The sequence below is a fragment of the Ailuropoda melanoleuca genome, chromosome 2 (assembly GCF_002007445.2).
Source record: "Ailuropoda melanoleuca isolate Jingjing chromosome 2, ASM200744v2, whole genome shotgun sequence".
In the NCBI taxonomy this organism is placed as follows: domain Eukaryota; kingdom Metazoa; phylum Chordata; class Mammalia; order Carnivora; family Ursidae; genus Ailuropoda; species Ailuropoda melanoleuca.
In genome coordinates, this window is record NC_048219.1 from 155,759,335 (window position 1) to 155,778,271 (window position 18,937).

General features: G+C 37.1%; 2 protein-coding genes and 1 pseudogene across 2 annotated transcripts; all 3 read left to right on the top strand.

The window, feature by feature from the left end:
• Nucleotides 1-470: 470 nt before the first annotated feature.
• LOC117801352 lies at nt 471-656 on the top strand (annotated as a pseudogene).
• Nucleotides 657-8,777: 8,121 nt separating this feature from the next.
• ASDURF (ASNSD1 upstream reading frame) lies at nt 8,778-12,552 on the top strand. Its single transcript, XM_034654843.1, has 4 exons — nt 8,778-9,008; nt 10,754-10,807; nt 11,765-11,840; nt 12,440-12,552. The coding sequence occupies exons 1-4, from the start codon at nt 8,778-8,780 to the stop codon at nt 12,508-12,510; spliced, it is 432 nt and encodes a 143-aa protein (XP_034510734.1). The 3' UTR covers nt 12,511-12,552.
• Nucleotides 12,493-17,349, top strand: ASNSD1 (asparagine synthetase domain containing 1). The gene is made up of 3 exons (XM_034654842.1): nt 12,493-13,998; nt 14,283-14,464; nt 17,013-17,349. The coding sequence occupies exons 1-3, from the start codon at nt 12,532-12,534 to the stop codon at nt 17,296-17,298; spliced, it is 1,935 nt and encodes a 644-aa protein (XP_034510733.1). The 5' UTR covers nt 12,493-12,531; the 3' UTR covers nt 17,299-17,349.
• Nucleotides 17,350-18,937: the final 1,588 nt, after the last annotated feature.

Below are 18,937 nucleotides of genomic sequence, written 5' to 3' on the forward strand. Positions count from 1 at the left end.
GTTTAGTAAGATCACAAGACACAATATCAATCTATAAAATCAATCAGATTTGCATATATTAGCAATGTTCAATTGGAAAATAAAATAATAACCCAAAACTACCATTTACAATACCACCAGAACCCATAAAATATCTAGGCTTAAATAGGTGCAAAGGTATGTACTGTGAATAGATACAAAACATATATGTGGAAAAAATAGAAAATACTGATGACATAAGTAAAAAAGACCTAGGTAAATGGAAATATATACTGTGATCATGGACTTGAAGACTCAGTATTAGTTGTATGTCAATTCTTAATCTCAATCAGGATCTCTTCAGTGTTATTCTAATCAAAATCCCAGTAGAGGTTTTGGTAGAGATCAACAAATTGGTTTTTAAATATATATGGAAAAGCAAAGAAACTAGAATAGTTAAGACAATTTTAGTAAAGAAGAACAAAATTGGAGAACTCCTCCTACCTGATTTCAAGTCTTGCTATAGACATACATTAATCAAGACAGTGGACAGTGGGACACAAGAAGGAGGGGTAGTGTTCTCTCCTGACCATGAAGCAGCTCTAGGTGTTAGTTTCTGCAACTGCCTTTTGCCATTGATGATCATTCTTCTCTCTTCCTTTGGGCCAGTAAGAGGGAGAGGATGCAGTCTGAGTGGTTTCTAAAGGAAAAAAAAACAAAAACAAAAAACAACAGTGTGGTACTGAAGAAAGTATAGATATATAGATCAAATATTGAGAGTCAGTAATAGATTCATATGTACATGAACAACTGATTTTTTATAAAGTTTTAAAAGCAATTCAGAATATAGATAGTTTTCAACTAATAGTACTGGAATATTTGGATATCTATAGCAAAAAACAACAAAAAAAGAGATTGATCCATATTTCATGCCCATTATAAAAACTGACTCAAAATGATTTATAGGACTAAATGTAAAATCTCAAACTATTACACTTCTAGAAAAAAAGCAATAAATTGTACTTAATTAAAATTAAGACCTACTCTTTGAAAGACATTGTTAAGAACAAAAATGTAAGTCATACTGGGAGAAAATCACATATTTGACATAGAACTTGTATTTGGAATGTATAAAGAACACTTGAAACTCAATCTTGAGACACATACAACACAATTTAAGATAAGCAGAATATTAGAATAGGCACATCACCAAAAAAGATAACAGATGACAAATAAACACATGGAAAAAAATGTTTGACATCACTAACCCTTAGAGAAATGAAAATTAAACCACAATGTAGTACCACCACATACTTACTAGAATGGCTAAAATATATAGAAAATGGCTACAAATAACTAATAAATGGCTAAAAGAAAGAATAATACCAATTGTTAAGAATGCTGAGCAATTGGGACTTTCATACATTGCTGATAGGAACATAAAATATTACAGCCACTTTGGAAAATGGTTTCTTATAAAGTTAAACATACAATTATCATATAATCTAGCAAATCCCACAATAAAATATTTACCCAAGTGAAATGAAACTTATATTCACACATATATTTTGTGAATGTTCATAGAGCTTTATTTGCAATCACCCAAACTGGAAATAATCCAAATATCACTCAACTAAGAATATATAAACAAGACATATTACATTCATACAATGGAATATGACTCAGCAATAAAAAAACACTTTATTGATATACACATCATGAGAAAATCTTAAATATATTTTTCTAAGTGAAAGAAGGCAGATTCAAAAGACTGTATGTACAATTCCATTTACATGACATTCTGGAAAGACAAAACTATAGGAAGAAAAAACAGCTTCAGAATAAAAATGATTGTCTACAGAGGGAGGGTGGGAAATACAATGGAAGGAACAGGAATAGAAGAAGTTAAATGTCTCTGAATACCCTGCTTTGTATACTTACTTTGGAACCATGTAAATTTTTACATAAGTATAAAACAACAGATGTTAGCAAGAATATGGAGAAAGGGGAACCCTCTTACACTATTGGTGGGAATGCAAACTGGTGCAGCCATTGTGGAAAACAGTATGGAGTTTCTTCAAAAAGTTAAAAATAGAACTACCCTACGATCCAGCAATTGTACTATTAGGTGTTTACCCAGATACAAAAATACTGATTTGAAGAGATACATGCATCCCAATGTTTATAGCAGCATTATCAACAATAGCCAAATTATGGAAAGAGCCCAAATGTCCAACTACTGATGAATGGATAAAGAAGAGATGGTGTGTGTGTGTGTGTGTGGTGGAATATTACTGAGCCATAAATCACTAAATTATAAACCTGAAACTAATATCACACTGTTAACTAACTGGAATATACCTTTTTTAAAGATTTTATTTATTTATTTATTTGAGAGACAGAGTGAACATGAGTGGGAGGAGGGGCAGAAGGAGAGGGAGAGTGACAAACACGCTCCCTGCTGAGCGTGGAGCCCCAAGTGGGGCTTGATCCCAGGACCCTGAGATCATGACCTGAGCTGAAGTCAGACGCTTAACTGACTGAGCCACCCAGAGGCCCCACTAACTGGAATTAAAATAAAAACTTGAAACTACAAAAAAAAAAAAAAAAAGAAGAAGAAGAAGAAGAAGAAAAGTAAACAACAACAAAAAAGAGAAATTTTCATGCCTTGATAAAAATTTTCTTTAGTTGAACTAAACACTTTAATTAAACCATGTAACTTGTAGGAAAAAAAGCCAAAGCCCCATTATAGGTTTATATTCATAGATAAGTCTACTTAGTTATAATTTGTCTTCATTTACTTAAGTAAAATTACAATTAGTTCAAATATTAGTACCAGTGGTATGATCACAGTTTCTGTTCTTTGAATACCAGTCTCCCAAATTCTAACTGCCCAACTTCCTTCATACTTTTTCACCAACTCCCTCTTCTCCTGTCTCTTATATAAATTCTTTCTTCTGCAAAAACCATCCTCTGCATCTTCTTTTGGGAACCCTCAACCACACAGGCTCAGCTGCAGTGGCAGCCACACACCTATGACAGCAGTAAATCAGCAATGAGTACAGCTTTAGTCAACCAGAAGTTAATCTCAGCCTTGCATACTCAACTTCCACTATAAAACCACTGGGAGTTATGGACACATATCCACGTGTTGTGTTGTTTTGTTTCGTTTTACTAGGGCAAGCCAATAACCACAGCATAGCAATGCTTTTAATACTAAAACAACAGAACTTACAAGCAAACTAACTTATAAATTGAACTAAATTGAACTAACTTATTTGCTTGCTTACACTGTGATAACACAAATAGAATTTTCCTGGTAGTTACTTCACAAAGAAAGAAAAAAAATCTTAAGACAACAAGGTAGGGTTGCATTGTTACCATAAACAGATTTTGAGTAACAGCTTTGTAAAACTTTATTATAGCTAACAATCAGAACTAGGGTAAAAATACCCAGCTCTGCATTATAAGGAGTGCATTTCATAAAGAAAAATATTATTCAAATAGATAAATATATATTATTAATATATCATTTAGACTTTATTTGTTTCTATTGATTCACTCAGATGGACACATTTCTGCATGTTTTAAAAGCACCTAAATGCAAATTTGGTAATAATAAATGCCTAATCACTTTAAAATTCTTCAGATATTAAACATTTCATAACTTTATTCAATTGACTTAGCCATTCACTGTAATCTAGCTCACAGAGATGGTTACGTTTGCTTCTTTGGTAATTTAGAACAAAACTTTTAAAGCATATCCTTAGTCTTAAGAAATCAGGGGAATGGAAGAAGGTAAGATAATTTTAACCAACCTTTTTCTTAACTGTCAGAGATGGAAAGATGCATGGATAGCATAAAAAGCGTCTTCAACTGCTGTCATTCACAAGCCACACTGAGCCCTACACTGTAAGACAGTACCACCAATAATGAAGTGTTCAAATCCATTGATACAAGAGCCGGGCCCACCTAGAATGAGATGTATGAGATATCCAGGGTGGAAAATCTAAAGAGGCACTCATTGCAGTATGCTGAGAATGCGTGCACCCTTAAATTTTGCACTTAGGTTATCTCATTTGTCTTACTCTAGTCCCTGCCCTGCACAAGAGCCCCAAAGTGATGCTGGCTGTAGGAGCCAAGGGTGCCCTATCTCCATGTTCCATAGCTGAAGATAAGTTGCAGAACCAATCCTCTCTTTAGTTGAAAGAGTTTACTCATCTCCAGCCCAGTGCTTGGAGATTCAACCATTTCCCTTAAGTGACCAAGATCAGGCTGGTGTGCTTCTCTACTAAGCTAAGACACTGTCTCCTCCTCTCAAAGCCTGTATGATAAGACCCAGTAGTCCCACCGCCAGACACTAGAGCCCTGCTTATAAACACAAGTCCACTATTTCAGGCCTTGTCACTTTCAGACAGACTTCCTGATGCAAATCACCTACTCAGATTACAATATTACTTCTCCCTTGATCTTACCTGTCTGTTATTTAGAGCCTGGCCAAAATCCCACCCTATGCAATTTCCAGTGCTACCTGCTTGCTAAAACCACCCTTTAGCGCACTAGTCTAGGCTTCTTAAAAGTCTGTGGCTCAGTCCGCCTCCTTTCAATTGGCATCCAATTAGTCCTACCTCATCAGAGTTAAAAGAATCATCCATTTATTGTGACAACCAAGATAACCAAAAACGCCTTCAGCTTTAGCCCTGTTGAGAATCACTGGAAGTAGAAGAGAGGACATACCTTCAATGAGAAAGAGGCCAAGCATTTGGGAGCCTGGTTCTTTCCATTCCATTGGTTCATAAACCCTACTTGTGTCAAATTCATCTGGAGGAACTTCTAACTTATCTTTTTAACACACACTTAGATAGTGCTTACTATGTGCCTGAAACTATTATAAACTCCTGACAAACACTAACTCATTCAATCTTCATAACAACACTTTGAGTTAGGCACTATTATTATTTCTATTCTACAGATTAGGAAACTGGGGCTTGAGAGGTTAATGACTTACCCGAAGTCACACATCTAATAAATATAAGCCTAACTTCAAGCCCAGCCATTTTGGTTATAAGGTAAATGGTTAACACTATGTTACACAGCAGACAGCCATATCCCAGTCCCAAAAATTTGATCCAGTAAATCTGGGGAAAGGACTGAGAAATGTGTATGTCTACGAAAAAAATTTTCAGATGATTTTACATAGTTAGAAGGGCACCCACCTACTAACTGGTACGTGGGAACCACAACACTATTGCACACCCCATTTGAGAGAGACAGAAAGGAGACTTATGTGGCTAGAAACAATTGTGTGTTGCAATATACCAAAAAAGCAAGGGAAAACAGTGGTTGGGGAACTACTCATTCAAATCCTTGGAAGGCAGGATAATAATACCTTATGCCTTTATAAAATGATCAACAGTGAATTATGTATTGTTAAACAGAATGAAATATATTAAGAGTGTAGCATCAGAGGAAGAGTATAATAGCATTAATAAACATGAAATTATCTTACTAAGTAGGATACATGACAGCAATGGACTTAAATGAAGAAGGAAGAAGAGCCTAGCTAGTTGTATGGTGAGCTGCAGATGGTCAGTCCTGAACCAGTCAGGCAAGACAAATGATACCAGGTAACCCCAAAAGGTGGTTTTAAGCAATGTAGGAATTACAGCAGTTGAGACAGGGAATAGAAGCAATTGGATATACATGAAAAAAATAAGATAAAATGTGAAAGAACTCTGAAAACAGTTTAGAACCATACAAATATGACTATCACTACTTCGTTTAGTAGTATGACATCTTAAGAGGCCCCCAGGAATAAAAACAAAAACAAAAACAATATCCAAGCCAAGCACAGTCATAAGCAACAACCCACCTCCAAAAGGGGGTAAGCAGCTGTAGACTGGTCAGCAGTATTTCTGACCACTCAGTATAGAAACAATTGTAGGTCAAAGAGACAGCTGAGATCTGAACCAGAACTCCCACTCTGCCAGCCACTGCCATAGAAGGTGGAGTACAAAGAAGACCAATATACTCGGAAGCTCAGTCTCCAGCTATATAGAAAAGCTTCAACTTTGCCTCCAAGCATAAATTAAGATAACATCATGTGTCAGGAGAGGTGAGTTCCTAGGTTCCCACCAGAATTAAAATAATATCCCATGTGTCAGGAGAGGTATGTTCCTAGGTTCCACCAGCTCAACTGTATTAAACCCTAAAGGCTGGGATGCCTGGGAGGTTCAGTCAGTTAAGCATCTGTCTTCAGCTCAGGTCATGATCTCAGGGTCCTTGGATCCAGCCCCACTTTGGGCTCCCTGCTTAGCAGGGAGCCTGCTTCTCCCTCCGCTGCTCCCTCTGCTTGTGTTCTCTCTCTCTCTCTCTCTCTCTCTCAAATAAATAAATAAAATCTTAAAAAAATAAAAGTAGTAAAACTTTCTAAAAAATGATCCAAAAGGACAGCCATTCTACAGTAGATAAAAACAAGAAGCAAAAGTACATAAAATTAAAATTATGCTTCTATTAATCAGTGTTTCTGTATTCAATTTTTTAAAATAAATTATCTACTTATCTAATGATTAATCATTAATTAACCCAATTTATTATCTCAGGATTTCAAGTTACCTAAGGACTTTGAAGTTATGCATAAGCTTACATAATAGAGAACATAACTACTGTTGATATAAAAAGTATGTCTGAATAATTATTCAGAAATTTACATTTACATTTTTAATAAACTTGCATATTTTGTAGTAGTAATGCTAGCTTATTTAATCAGTAAACCAATATACGAAGCTTAGGAAATTCAGATTAGCTAATCTCTTCATGAGAAAGCAAATCTAAATGTCATTAAGAAACATGCATCTGGGGGCGCCTGGGTGGCACAGCGGTTAAGCGTCTGCCTTCGGCTCAGGGCGTGATCCCGGTGTTATGGGATCGAGCCCCACATCAGGCTCTTCCTCTGTGAGTCTGCTTCTTCCTCTCCCACTCCCCCTGCTTGTGTTCCCTCTCTCGCTGGCTGTCTCTATCTCTGTTGAATAAAGAAATTTAAAAAAAAAATTAAAAAAAAAAAAGAAACATGCATCTGTATTTTACTTAGCATTGACAAATCAGTGCAAAGATATATAACTGCTTTTTTCTTTCTTAAACCAAAATTATTAATCTAACCTGATTTCTCCAAAGACTCATCTTAATTATATAAATTTATATTCTTCACATGTATGTAAGCTAGCAGTTTTTGTAAGAAGAAATTTTTTCCTTAAAAGTTCAGTACATATTAAGTATTAGATATTTTGGGCTTTTTAAAATTTTGGGGATTTATGCAAGGGCACATTTATGTCTACAGACCAATCAGAACAGAAGTTCTTTAATTTAAGAGACATTATAATGGAATTTATTAATACCCTCCAGAAGTATGAAAACCTTTTACACTGAGCAACATATAAAGACTATTCTAAATTATAGTCACATGGACACATAGAGAGCTTATAGCTTCAGTTTTACATCTCAATCATGGGTTGAAAGCACCACAGAAATACAAAATTCACTGGCCCAGAACTCAAGAATCAGTTCTCCTTCCCAGTGAACACAAAGTTCTTAATTAATTTGAGCTCACAAAAGACAAACAAAAAGACCAAAAAACTGGATTCTTTCATCTCTCTTCTAATAGAGACTAGATCTCCATCATCCAATAGGTATCATCAAACGGATATACCATAAAACCAAATCCCCAATCATTGCTGCTAGTAATGTATAATAATTTATCAGGCATGCATACCTTAGAAACAATAACAAAATTTTTAAAAAATCAGTAAAAAGGAAAAACAGACAGCAGACTTAGTCCAAGAACCAATAAAAGATATGCCTGGGCTTAAACCACACTGAGGTATACTTCCTTAGCCATACAGTTTGGCTCCATCAGTTGAGTACACATCAGTTAGCAACTCTGTGGAACCTTGAGAGTTCTTATGCTGAAGTATAGGGCAGAATAGTATACACAAAATCATGTCTCTCACGCAAGGATAATATGAACCTATGTCAAAGTTTTATTCAATCCATTAATTACTGAAGGAACAGATGATGTCAAAACCTAATAGTTTATGAGAAACTATGCATATATTAATAAAGAAATCGTTAGAATTGCAGAGTTAGATACAAAACGGAACAATAAATCACAACCTGTGATTATCTGGCCCAGCAAATAGAAATTATTTGCATCTCTGCCACACAAAAATCTACAAGTTAACCTCTGCTCCTACAGAATTGTAAAATAGCCCAGTCAATAGAAAGTCAGGTCCAGAAAAGATATAAAAGAACACCAGTAATCTCTTGTTTACAAAGCTTGGATAATTTTTCTCATAGGAGTGAGCTATTGCAAATATTGCATGGAACATACATAAAAAATTTATTCATTTATCTGAAATTTATATTTAACTAGGAATCCTGTATTTATATTTTAACACTAAAAAGAAGTTAACAAAAATTTTACCAAGTCTGTACAACGCCGTTGCCAGACTAAAATCAATGCCTAGTTTCATATCCTTCCTTGCCCAGATAATTAAGTGGTTATTTTTTACCCCGCTTCTATTTTGTATATTTACCACTGGAGGGCGCATATAACGCACAATCCTCTGGACTCCAGGCGGTGAGGAGACCACAAGAGCGTTTCCACGTCGCATCCGCTAGGGGACCATTAGGCAACCTCTCCGATTTCACAGCCAGGATCACGCGCTCCCTAAGCATCTGTGCGCACGCGCACATCTCCTCCCACGATACGTCCGGATTGCGCAGGCGTTCCAGTGAGTGCGCAGCTGCTGTTGGTAAGACTGATGGGAAAGAGAACGGGAGGGGGTGGGGCCACGGGGAGCGCGCACGGGCTGAGGCTGAGGACTGGGAGGTATTGGGCACTAGTGTGTGTGTGTGGGGGGAGGGGGCGGTGGTACAACTTGAGATCAGCGCGCTCGGTAGAAATGCCCAGCAGGGGGTCGCCGCCCGAGGACCGCGCCGGGCTGTTCTCCGCAGACCACTCGACGCTGCACAAGGAGGATCTCAGCAGCAAGGTGAGTGTGGGACGAGGCGCGATAAATGCCTGATAAATTACTATACATTACTGGGCTCCGCTCGTCTCCGAAGAAGGTTCCCCGCGCCACATGGCCCAGCCTAGGCTTTGCCCTGCTGCTTTGCTCCTTCAGTCCTAGCATTTGGCAGCTAGAGTTAAAGGGAGGCCATGAAATTTGCCCCGAGATTAGACCCAGATGGTAGTGGGACAGAGGTTTGGTTGGGATCTTTTCTCTCTACACTTTTTAAACTGTTAGAAGTACCTCCCACCCCAAATCTATTGTGGTGTTTTCCATCCCAGAAAATGCCACCACCATCCATTCAGTCATCCGTGCCAGTAACCTCGGAGCTCTCCTTGACGTCCATCACGAAGATTAACCAGTTCTACTTCTGAAGCTCGTTTCAGATAAATCCCTCTATCACAATGCACACACATCATCCTAAACCAGCCATCTTCATCTGCCATCGGGAATCCTGCAGAAGTTTCCTAACCGGTCTCTCCTTCATCCATCCTTACCTTCTTCCAGTCTATTCTCCACTTTAGCCAGAGCAGTGATCCTAAAATATGTATCAGATTGTCGCTGTTCTGTCCAAAAGGGCGGGGGGAGGGGGAGCAATGTAATCTTAATTGCCATAAACAGATAGAACCTTTAAAAATATGCTGGAGATGGGAATGGTTATAGCCTTTCAGGTATCAGGTGGCCTAGATTTTACTTTAGTTCTGTCCCAAACTGACAGTGACATCTCAAGCAATCTCTAATCCCTCTGTATCGGTTTCCTTGAAATGTGTACCTGCTATTTCTAAAATGAATGGGGATGCGCTGTTCAAACACAAGTCTGAAGGAGGTTATACAAATTTGGCCTTGGAATTCAATTCAAATCTAGCCAATTACTACATTGACTGGAAAGACAGAAGTGTGCACACCCATAGGGAGTGAATTTTCAAAGCACATACAGCCCACTCCAATTACTACCATAGCAAGCCATTTATACTGATGTATGACAGATCTCTGAGGTGTGTGAGGTAGGACAGAGATTATAACACCTGCTTTTAGAGGCACTGGTGGCACAATATCATGTTCACAACATAACTGCCTTTACTGAAAAGAGTTAGAAATTTCACTTCCATTTAGTTGTGCCTTGTGCCCTATCCTAGTAATAAAAAGTGAGGCATAGTTCAACAGTGCCAGCACCATTCTCCTCTTCAAAACATAAAGAGGAATAAAGCCAAGATGGAAAGTGATATGCCTTACTGCCCCAGGTGGGGGCATTTAGTATTACTTTCTTGTTCTGAATGTGTGGCTGCACTGTTCAGTATATAAACCATGAAAAGCATTGATATCTCATGACATGTGCTATTAAAAAAAAAAAAAAAGCTAAAACATAAAAGAAGTCATTGAAAACTGATACTACTTTTGGTGCATATTGTCTTTTTAAAATAAAAGGTACAGACTTTGTTTAGTAACTCTGGCCCTTGCATGAATGCTGGTTACCAATGCCAAACCCCCTATCTGGGCTTGGTGGGTTTCTAATACCTATCAGGTGTAATCACTGTTTCCTCTTCCAGATTTCCCCCAGCTGCATCCCCACACATTGCTGTTCAAAAAGAATCTGTGTATTCACAGACTGCCCATTTGGACAATCAGTAAATTATAGCCCCTTATCTCATCTCTCTAATTTAAAAAGGCCCTCAATTGAGCATTTTTTGCTAGCCTCTGATTTAAGAAGTTTTTCTTTATTTCAATAGATTAAAGAACAAAAAATTGTTGTGGATGAACTTTCTAACCTGAAGAAGAACAGGGTGAGTTATTAGGGTAATTCTGAATTGTGTGTTGGAAGGTTTTACTTATATTTGAATTTGGTGTTTTCTTTTGAATTAAAATACCTTTAAATATATTAAGAAAGGAAACTATGCCTTTAAGTGAATGTGGATAGTTGTTGAAAAAACAAAAAGGATAAATTGCTTTCCCCTTCCCCAAATTTTTTTACACAAATCTTCCAAATATTTAACATTTCCATTAATGTATTCATAAACAAGCAATCTACTGCTTTATGTATATTTAAACTGTCAAAAATTACATTTTAAAGTTCAGGAAGAAATGATTTTGAGCCCTTTAAAGCATTTATAACTGACAGGTTGGTTAAACATTTCTGATATTGTCCCTTTTGCAATTTTAGAACTTAAGGCACAACTGATACAAACTTTCTAGAGGGCAAGTTGGCAGAATGTATCAAAGTTAAAACTACGTAGCACTTTGACCCAGTTCCATTTGTAGGAATTGATACTTAGGAATCATGGGAGTGCACAAAGATTTAGTTACAAAGAACTTCATTGCAACATTGATTTATAAAGTTGGTAATATCTTAAATGTTTAAAACTTGAGGACTCATCAAATAAACTGTAATGTTATACCCATACAGTAATGTTGTAAAAGAATACTTATTGATAAGAAAAAGTGTTCCCAACATATTGTTCGTTGATAAAAGCAAATAATAAATCTGTGTTTCTAGTAAGAGCCTTTTTGTTCAAGGAAACTGATAGTTTGGTATGTGCAGAGAAAAAACGTTTCACCTCAGTGTTAGTGGTAGCAGTTTCTAGATGGCAGAATAATGGGTGACTTTTGTTTATCTGTATTTGCTAAGGTATTATTCTGAGTATATGTCACTGAAGTTCAAGAATATACAATAAAAAGGTTCAGAGTTTTGGCATTCACTTTTTGGATTAAATCCTGATATTAGCCTAAATTATGTTTTGCAGAAGGTATATAGGCAGCAACAGAACAGCAACATATTCTTTCTTGCAGACCGAACAGAAATGCTTTCTGAAAGCAAAAGTAAGTTTTTTTGGTATATTATATAGAAATGCGTGGGAAGTCTTTTCTAGGGTTTCTGTAGAAACTCATGGTCATTCCTAAATTATACTGTCTATATCTGAATGTTTAAATGTATATCTGAAGGTTGGGTGGTGGCATATCAAGTGAAATTAGTGCTGTGGTTTGGTTTTTCCTCAAGTTGGCCTTCCAAAAATGAGTCTACAGTAAAAAAATCAAATCAAATAAAAATATATAAGTTGTGTTAGAAAGCCATAATTATTAATGTGTGCTTTAGAATTTTTCGCAGATCTAGGTATGAAAACTGCTCTACCACTTTCTCCCTTTGTGACTTTGAGTGAATCACTTTAAGCCTCCAAAGCTTGGGGGGATTTAAGCAAGAAGGAATAGATAAAGTTCATAGCCCAGTGCCTGGGCTAAAATAAGCATTTAATAAACAGAAATTATTTTCCTAAAAGATAAATATTTGTCGTTAGAAGCCTGTTGTAACACAGTGCATATATTCAGGTGGTTTGATCTTGGTAAGTGTTGCTCTATGAATTACTAGGGAAAGGTCTGAGAATTTTCATTTTACTCAGTATTTCTTCTCCCCTCCCCGACAGATATATTGGATGAACTGAAAAAAGAATACCAAGAAATAGAAAACTCAGAGAAGACCAAAATCAAGAAATAGTCAACTTGATTTCACATAACAATGTGTGGCATTTGTTGTTCTGTAAGCTTTTCTGTTGAGCATTTCAGCAAAGATTTGAAAGAGGATATACTGCATAATCTTAACCGACGGGGACCCGATAGTAATAAACAGTTGCTAAAGTCTAGTGGTAGCTACCAGTGTTTATTTTCTGGTCATGTCCTTCACTTAAGAGGTGTTTTGACTGCCCAGCCTGTGGAAGATGAAAGGGGCGATGTGCTCCTGTGGAATGGAGAAGTCTTTAGTGGCATAACGGTTGAAGCTGAAGAAAATGATACTCAAATAATGTTTAATTACCTTTCCTCTTGTAAGAATGAATCTGATGTTTTGTCACTCTTCTCAGAAGTCCAAGGTCCTTGGTCTTTTATATATTACCAAGCATCCAGTCATCATCTATGGTTCGGTAGAGATTTTTTTGGTCGCCGTAGCCTGCTTTGGCATTTTAGTAATTTGGGTAAGAGTTTCTGCCTCTCTTCAGTTGGCTCACAGACATCTGGAGTGGCCAGTCAGTGGCAAGAAGTTCCAGCATCTGGAATTTTCAGAATTGATCTCAAGTCAGCTTCCATTTCCAAATCTTTGGTTTTAAAATTGTACCCTTGGAAATCTATTTCTGGGGAGAATGTTATCAAAGAATGTGTTAATAGCCTGATTCAAATTTCAGCAAACTTGCCAACATGTGTGTCAGTGGTAGCAAATGAAGCCAAACTATATCTTAAAGAACCTGTTGCTCCTTTAAATATGGTGTTGCCACAAGCTCCACTGACGATTCCTTGCAGTAACATTGCTAGTGTCCCTTCTACAAGGGAAACACTTCAGGTTTTTCTTACTGATGGACACATGAAGGAAGTAGTTCAGCAATTCATTGATGTCCTGAGTATTGCAGTGAAGAGACGTGTCTTGTGTTTACCTAGGGATGAAAACCTGACATCAAGTGAGGCTTTGAAAACTTATGATAGGAAAGCAAATGTTGCAATCCTGTTTTCTGGGGGTATCGATTCCATGGTTATTGCAGCCCTTGCTGACCGCCATATACCTTTGGATGAGCCAATTGATCTTCTCAATGTGGCTTTCATGACTAAAGAAAAGACTGTATTAACTGGTTTTAACAAAAAGAGGAAAAAACAGAAAAGTCATTGTGAAATACCTTCTGAAGAATCCTCTAAAAATGGTGCTGCTGCTGGTGATGACAACAGTCCTGATAAACAATTCAGAGTACCAGATCGTATCACAGGAAGAATGGGGCTAAAGGAACTGCAAGCTGCCAACCCTTCCCGAATTTGGAATTTCGTTGAAATTAATGTTTCTCTGGAGGAACTGCAAGAATTAAGAAGAACTCGAATATGCCACTTAGTTCAGCCATTGGATACGGTGTTGGATGATAGTATTGGCTGTGCAGTCTGGTTTGCTTCCAGAGGAATTGGTTGGTTAGTAACCCAGGGTGAAGCGAAATTGTATCAGAGCAGTGCAAAGGTATGGCATGGCAGACACACTGTACTCAGAATTTCTAAGACCTGGTTTTGATGCTTTAAAGCTATTAGCATTTAGATTGCAAGAATGTAGCATATTTTAATTGCATTTAATCTACAGCGCAATGTATAAGATGTTTTAAAAATTGGGCGTATTTTACTGTTTTATGACTTGTGTTTTTGTCAGAAAATGTTATTTTTGAGATGATAACTTTTTAAGCTTTGCTTTTGTTTTAGTCATTTTCTTTATCTTACATTGGAAGTATGGATTTCTTTAAACCGTTACAGGTAGTTCTCACTGGAATTGGTGCTGATGAGCAACTTGCAGGTTATTCTCGCCATCGTGTCCGCTTTCAGACACACGGAATGGAAGGATTAAATAAGGAAATTGAGATGGAACTGGGACGAATATCTTCTAGAAATCTTGGTCGTGATGACAGAGTTATTGGTGATCACGGAAAAGAAGCAAGGTAATTCTACTTATCCAAGTGCTATGGGTAATTTTGTAGAAACACTAGACTATAAAAGATTTTTTCGGTTCCTTTTCTTTGCAAGACTGTTCAAATGAGTAACAGTGGCAACAATAATATCTTGGCTTTATATTACAAACACTGTCCATCAGAGGGAAAGCTGGGGAGGAGTCAAGGGAGCAGTTATTTTCCAGAACTCATTCTCTAAATGTCTTTTGGTAATTTTCAAAGATAATACAATGATGCGATTGTTTTCCATGCTGCAATGAAAAAGACTATAAAACTGAGGTAATGAAATGCTGAGAAAAAGTATTTAAAGGATTGGGTTTTGTTTCAAATGTTTGCTTTCCTCCCAGTAAGAGCATAGGCCCTACTCCCACGCTTTCCCCTGCAGTGTGAGGGCACCTGGCTTTGTTGCTATGGACATTTCTGTATGTAGAGATCCATACTGATGGAAATGGTGGTTCCAGTATTAGATTCCCCTCTGCTACATGTTTTGAACTCAATTTGGTCATATGTTGCAGATTACCTAAAATTTTCAAAGAGATGAAGGCACTTTCGTGTGTATATTCTTTCTTAATTCAGGGGTTTATTTTTACCTACAACATATTTCTGATGGTAGTAAACAAATGCTTGAAAACCACTTTTTAAATTACCGAGGATAAAGAAAGATGTATTATTTAGTTATAAAAAGTTATTAAGTGGAGTTTTTTACAAGGGTACAAGCATGTGAGAACAGGGAGTCCTAATAAGCTTTGGGAGAATTAAGACATCATAATACAACTACTCCAACACTTCACTGTTCTTAACTCTACTTCAGCTTTTCAGTATATATAGAAAATATATAAATTCTATCTGTATTGAATATACATGTATAATATACATGATTAATATGTATTACATACCACAGTTTATTATAAAAGCCGTAAAATGTTTTCCTTTGAAGGATATATGTATTTGAGAGAGAGAAATTCAGTCCTTTATTTCAGGTAGGTCAGAGAAAAGGGAATTTATTTTATTTAGTAAAAGCAGTTAATTTTAAAGGCCCCATATGATACCCTTATGTAAAAGTGCATATGAAGAAGGTTTGAAACAGCGAATACAGAATTGTGATGTAACAAATACCACGATAGTGACTAGATCTAAAAAATCAATTTATTATGTATCTTGGTAAACATTAACAGTGCTTAGTTGATTAGATTATCTTATATATAAATTTTTGCAATTAATTCATTTTTATAAAATATTCTACATAACAAATGCTTTTTCCCTTTCCAGTCTCTCTACTTGAGCTAGAATAAAATGTAATAAAACAGAAACACTACTGTAACAGTTTTGCATTTAAAGAATTGGAGGGAGAGTTTTAAAGTATTTTAAACAAAAACCAGAATTTTATAGGAAATTAGGGAAGCCTAGGGGCAGAAAATTATTTATTTTAATCTAATACTTTATTTTTTTATGCCATTGATCTCCATTTAAATGGATTAATGTAATCAAACAATGTTTTTTAAAGATTTACTTATTTCAGACGGAGAGAGCATGAGTGGGAGGAGCAGAGGGAGAGAGAATCCTCAAGCAGAACTCCCTGCTGAGCACAGAGATTAATGTGGGGCTCAATCCTACCATTGACCATGAGATCGTGACCTGAGCCAAAACCAAGAATCGGACACTTAACTGACTGCCACCCATGTGCACCAATTTTTTTTTTTTTTTAAGATTTATTTATTTCAGAGAGAGAATACAGGAGCGCAAACAGGGGGAAGGGCAGAAGGAGAGGGGAAGCCAACTCCCTGTTGAGCACGGAGCCTGACTGGGGTTCTGTCTTGTGACTGGGAGATTGTGACCTGAGCTGAAACCAAGAGTCAAACACTCAACTGACTGAGTCACCCAAGTGCCCCTAAACAATTTTGACACCATAAAATTTTACCATAAGTAAATGTTTCACAAGTTGAGGATTATAGAGCCCTTCTGAATTGATTTCACACCTCTAAAGTTCATTTTTTTTGACATGATAAAGAGCAGACACAGATTGAATAATTGAATCAAGACTACTTGTGGGGCACCTGGGTGGCTCAGTCGGTTAAGCGTCTGCCTTGGGCTCAGGTCATGATCTCAGGGTTCTGGGATCCAGCCCCACATTGGGCTTCCTGCTCAGCGGGAAGTCTGCTTGTCCTTCTCCCTCATCCCCCAGCACCAGGCTCTCTGTCAAATAAATATACAAAATGTTAAAAAAAAAAAAAATGTACTAGTTTTCAAGGCATCCCCAAAGAAACCTTGTGAAACAGCTTGAGATTATTTCTTACCATAGGCTTATTTATTTTTTGAGGCAAAATTTATTTTGTAGCATATGTATTAAAATTAGTCACATGAAATATTTGTACTGTGATTAAATTATAGCTGTAAAATTGTGTAAATAACCAGAATATTTTTAATTGAGAAAATAGTGCCACCAAAAATAGTTTGATACTATAAACATTGAATAAAATGTAAAATAATAACAAATTGGTTTTATTTTTTTATAGTGGTTATATTTATCTATTTATTTTAGATTTCCTTTCCTGGATGAAAATGTCGTTTCCTTTCTAAATTCCCTACCAGTTTGGGAGAAGGCAAACTTGACTTTACCCCGTGGAATTGGTGAAAAACTAATTTTGCGTCTCGCAGCAGTGGAACTTGGCTTAACAACCTCTGCTCTTCTGCCAAAACGGGCCATGCAGTTTGGATCCAGAATTGCAAAAATGGAAAAGAATAATGAAAAGGCATCTGATAAATGTGGAAGGCTCCAAGTCATTTCCTTAGAAAACCTTTCTATTGAAAAGGAGATTAAAACGTAATATTTCACAATGTAACAACATTTATTGAATGATGATTATGTAAAAATAAAACAGTCTGCTGCTTTATTATTATATAATGTAGTGGTATTAAGTTTCATTACATGAATTTTTACTTAGCTGTGTAACTTAATAGAGCCAGTTTAGTCAAATTGACACAGGAGAAAAAGATAATACTCGAAAGAACAACTTGAATGTTTGAAGCTGTGATACTAACATTACTTTGAGCTCTTACATGGTAATGTCCCACCAGCAACGCTAAAAGAAGGCAGCTTTTACTGACTCTTTTCTTGGTAGCTACACCCAGAAATAACTCAATTTGTTGTTGTCACGGGCCTGGTTAAACAGCGCTCTATTTGACAGATGAGAGAACTAAGGTTTAGAGAAGCTAAATGGGTTTGCTTGAAGTTCACACTCCTGAGCAACACTTGTTACTTCTGCTATATCTCTTTAGGCAGCTAATTTTCCCACTCAGAACTTCTGACGATTTTAACCATTCTCCTGTTCCCCAAAATCTGTAGCCTCCCTCTCTTTGCCTCATTCTCAGCTCATGACCTGAGCTTTTCACAGAGAATCAGAGTCACTGGGACAAGATATGCCTCCACTTTCCAACACTAGAACTTCTAACTGACGTGTAGGTACACCCATCCTTTTCTCCCTTCTTGTCATTAGAAGGGGAAATGTGTCCATCCACCCATCAGAAGGCTGTGCCTCCACCTGTTATTTGTATCCCAACCCTTCTTGCCTCTCAGGAACCTTCTACTTCTCTCTACAGTATCTTCAGCCTCTTCTCTGTCGGATCCTTCCTATCATCATTTAAAGTGTTCTGGTCTAACCAGTTTAGAACGCACATACCTGGTTCTGTATCTTCCTCTGCTTATCATCTCTTGCCTCCCATCCACACTTACCCTCTCCACCCTTCATCTCAACTCCACTCCAGCCTGACACCCACCCACATTAGTCAGCTGTGACCACCATACCAAGGTCACTGGGGTCTATCCCAATTAGGGCTGACACCCTTTCTGGACCTGGACATACTTTGATTCTTTTAATCTTGATGGGAAAGCAGTTTTAGAATACTGACAAACAGAAACCTGTCAAAGACTGTTCATGTGCCCTGAATTTATCCCCTGGGAAATGCAATGTTCAAACCATATTTAGATAGTAACTTTAATAGCTTTCATCCCTTTACCTGGGGGCAGACAACTTGAAGTATCTGTGTGGTCCTGAGCACCAAACCGACATTGCTCCCACCAGGAATAGATAAACTGATAGGTTTGCCTAGCAGCCTAGATTTGAATGTAATAATAACTTTCATAGTAACAATACAGTTCAATACTATCATTCATGTAGTGATGATTCTGTGGCAGGCACTACTTAATGAGCTTTGCATGTGTTAATCCAGGTGAACCTCTAGGGAATTTCCAGGTCATCTGCTCCAGCAGAATACCATGTGCGCAGGTTTTTTGTTTTGTCCCCAGGGAGCCTAAGTCTTTAAAACCTTACCACTTAATTCCATAAACCCTGGGATGAGGGTTTGTGTTAGTCCTTAAACAATTTTTCCAAGATTTGAGACACTTAGAACAAACCATCTGGGTACCTGAGCAAAAAACATGCAAGTAGAATTTACATACACTGCTCA

Coding starts and splice junctions, on each gene's coding strand:
- ASDURF (XM_034654843.1), top strand. CDS start 8,778: ATGGGAAAGAGAACGGGAGGGGGTGGGGCCACGGGGAGCGCGCACGGG. Junction 10,808..11,764: donor CTAACCTGAAGAAGAACAGG/GTGAGTTATTAG, acceptor TATGTTTTGCAG/AAGGTATATAGGCAGCAACA. Junction 11,841..12,439: donor AATGCTTTCTGAAAGCAAAA/GTAAGTTTTTTT, acceptor CCTCCCCGACAG/ATATATTGGATGAACTGAAA.
- ASNSD1 (XM_034654842.1), top strand. CDS start 12,532: ATGTGTGGCATTTGTTGTTCTGTAAGCTTTTCTGTTGAGCATTTCAGC. Junction 13,999..14,282: donor TGTATCAGAGCAGTGCAAAG/GTATGGCATGGC, acceptor AAACCGTTACAG/GTAGTTCTCACTGGAATTGG. Junction 14,465..17,012: donor GATCACGGAAAAGAAGCAAG/GTAATTCTACTT, acceptor TATTTATTTTAG/ATTTCCTTTCCTGGATGAAA.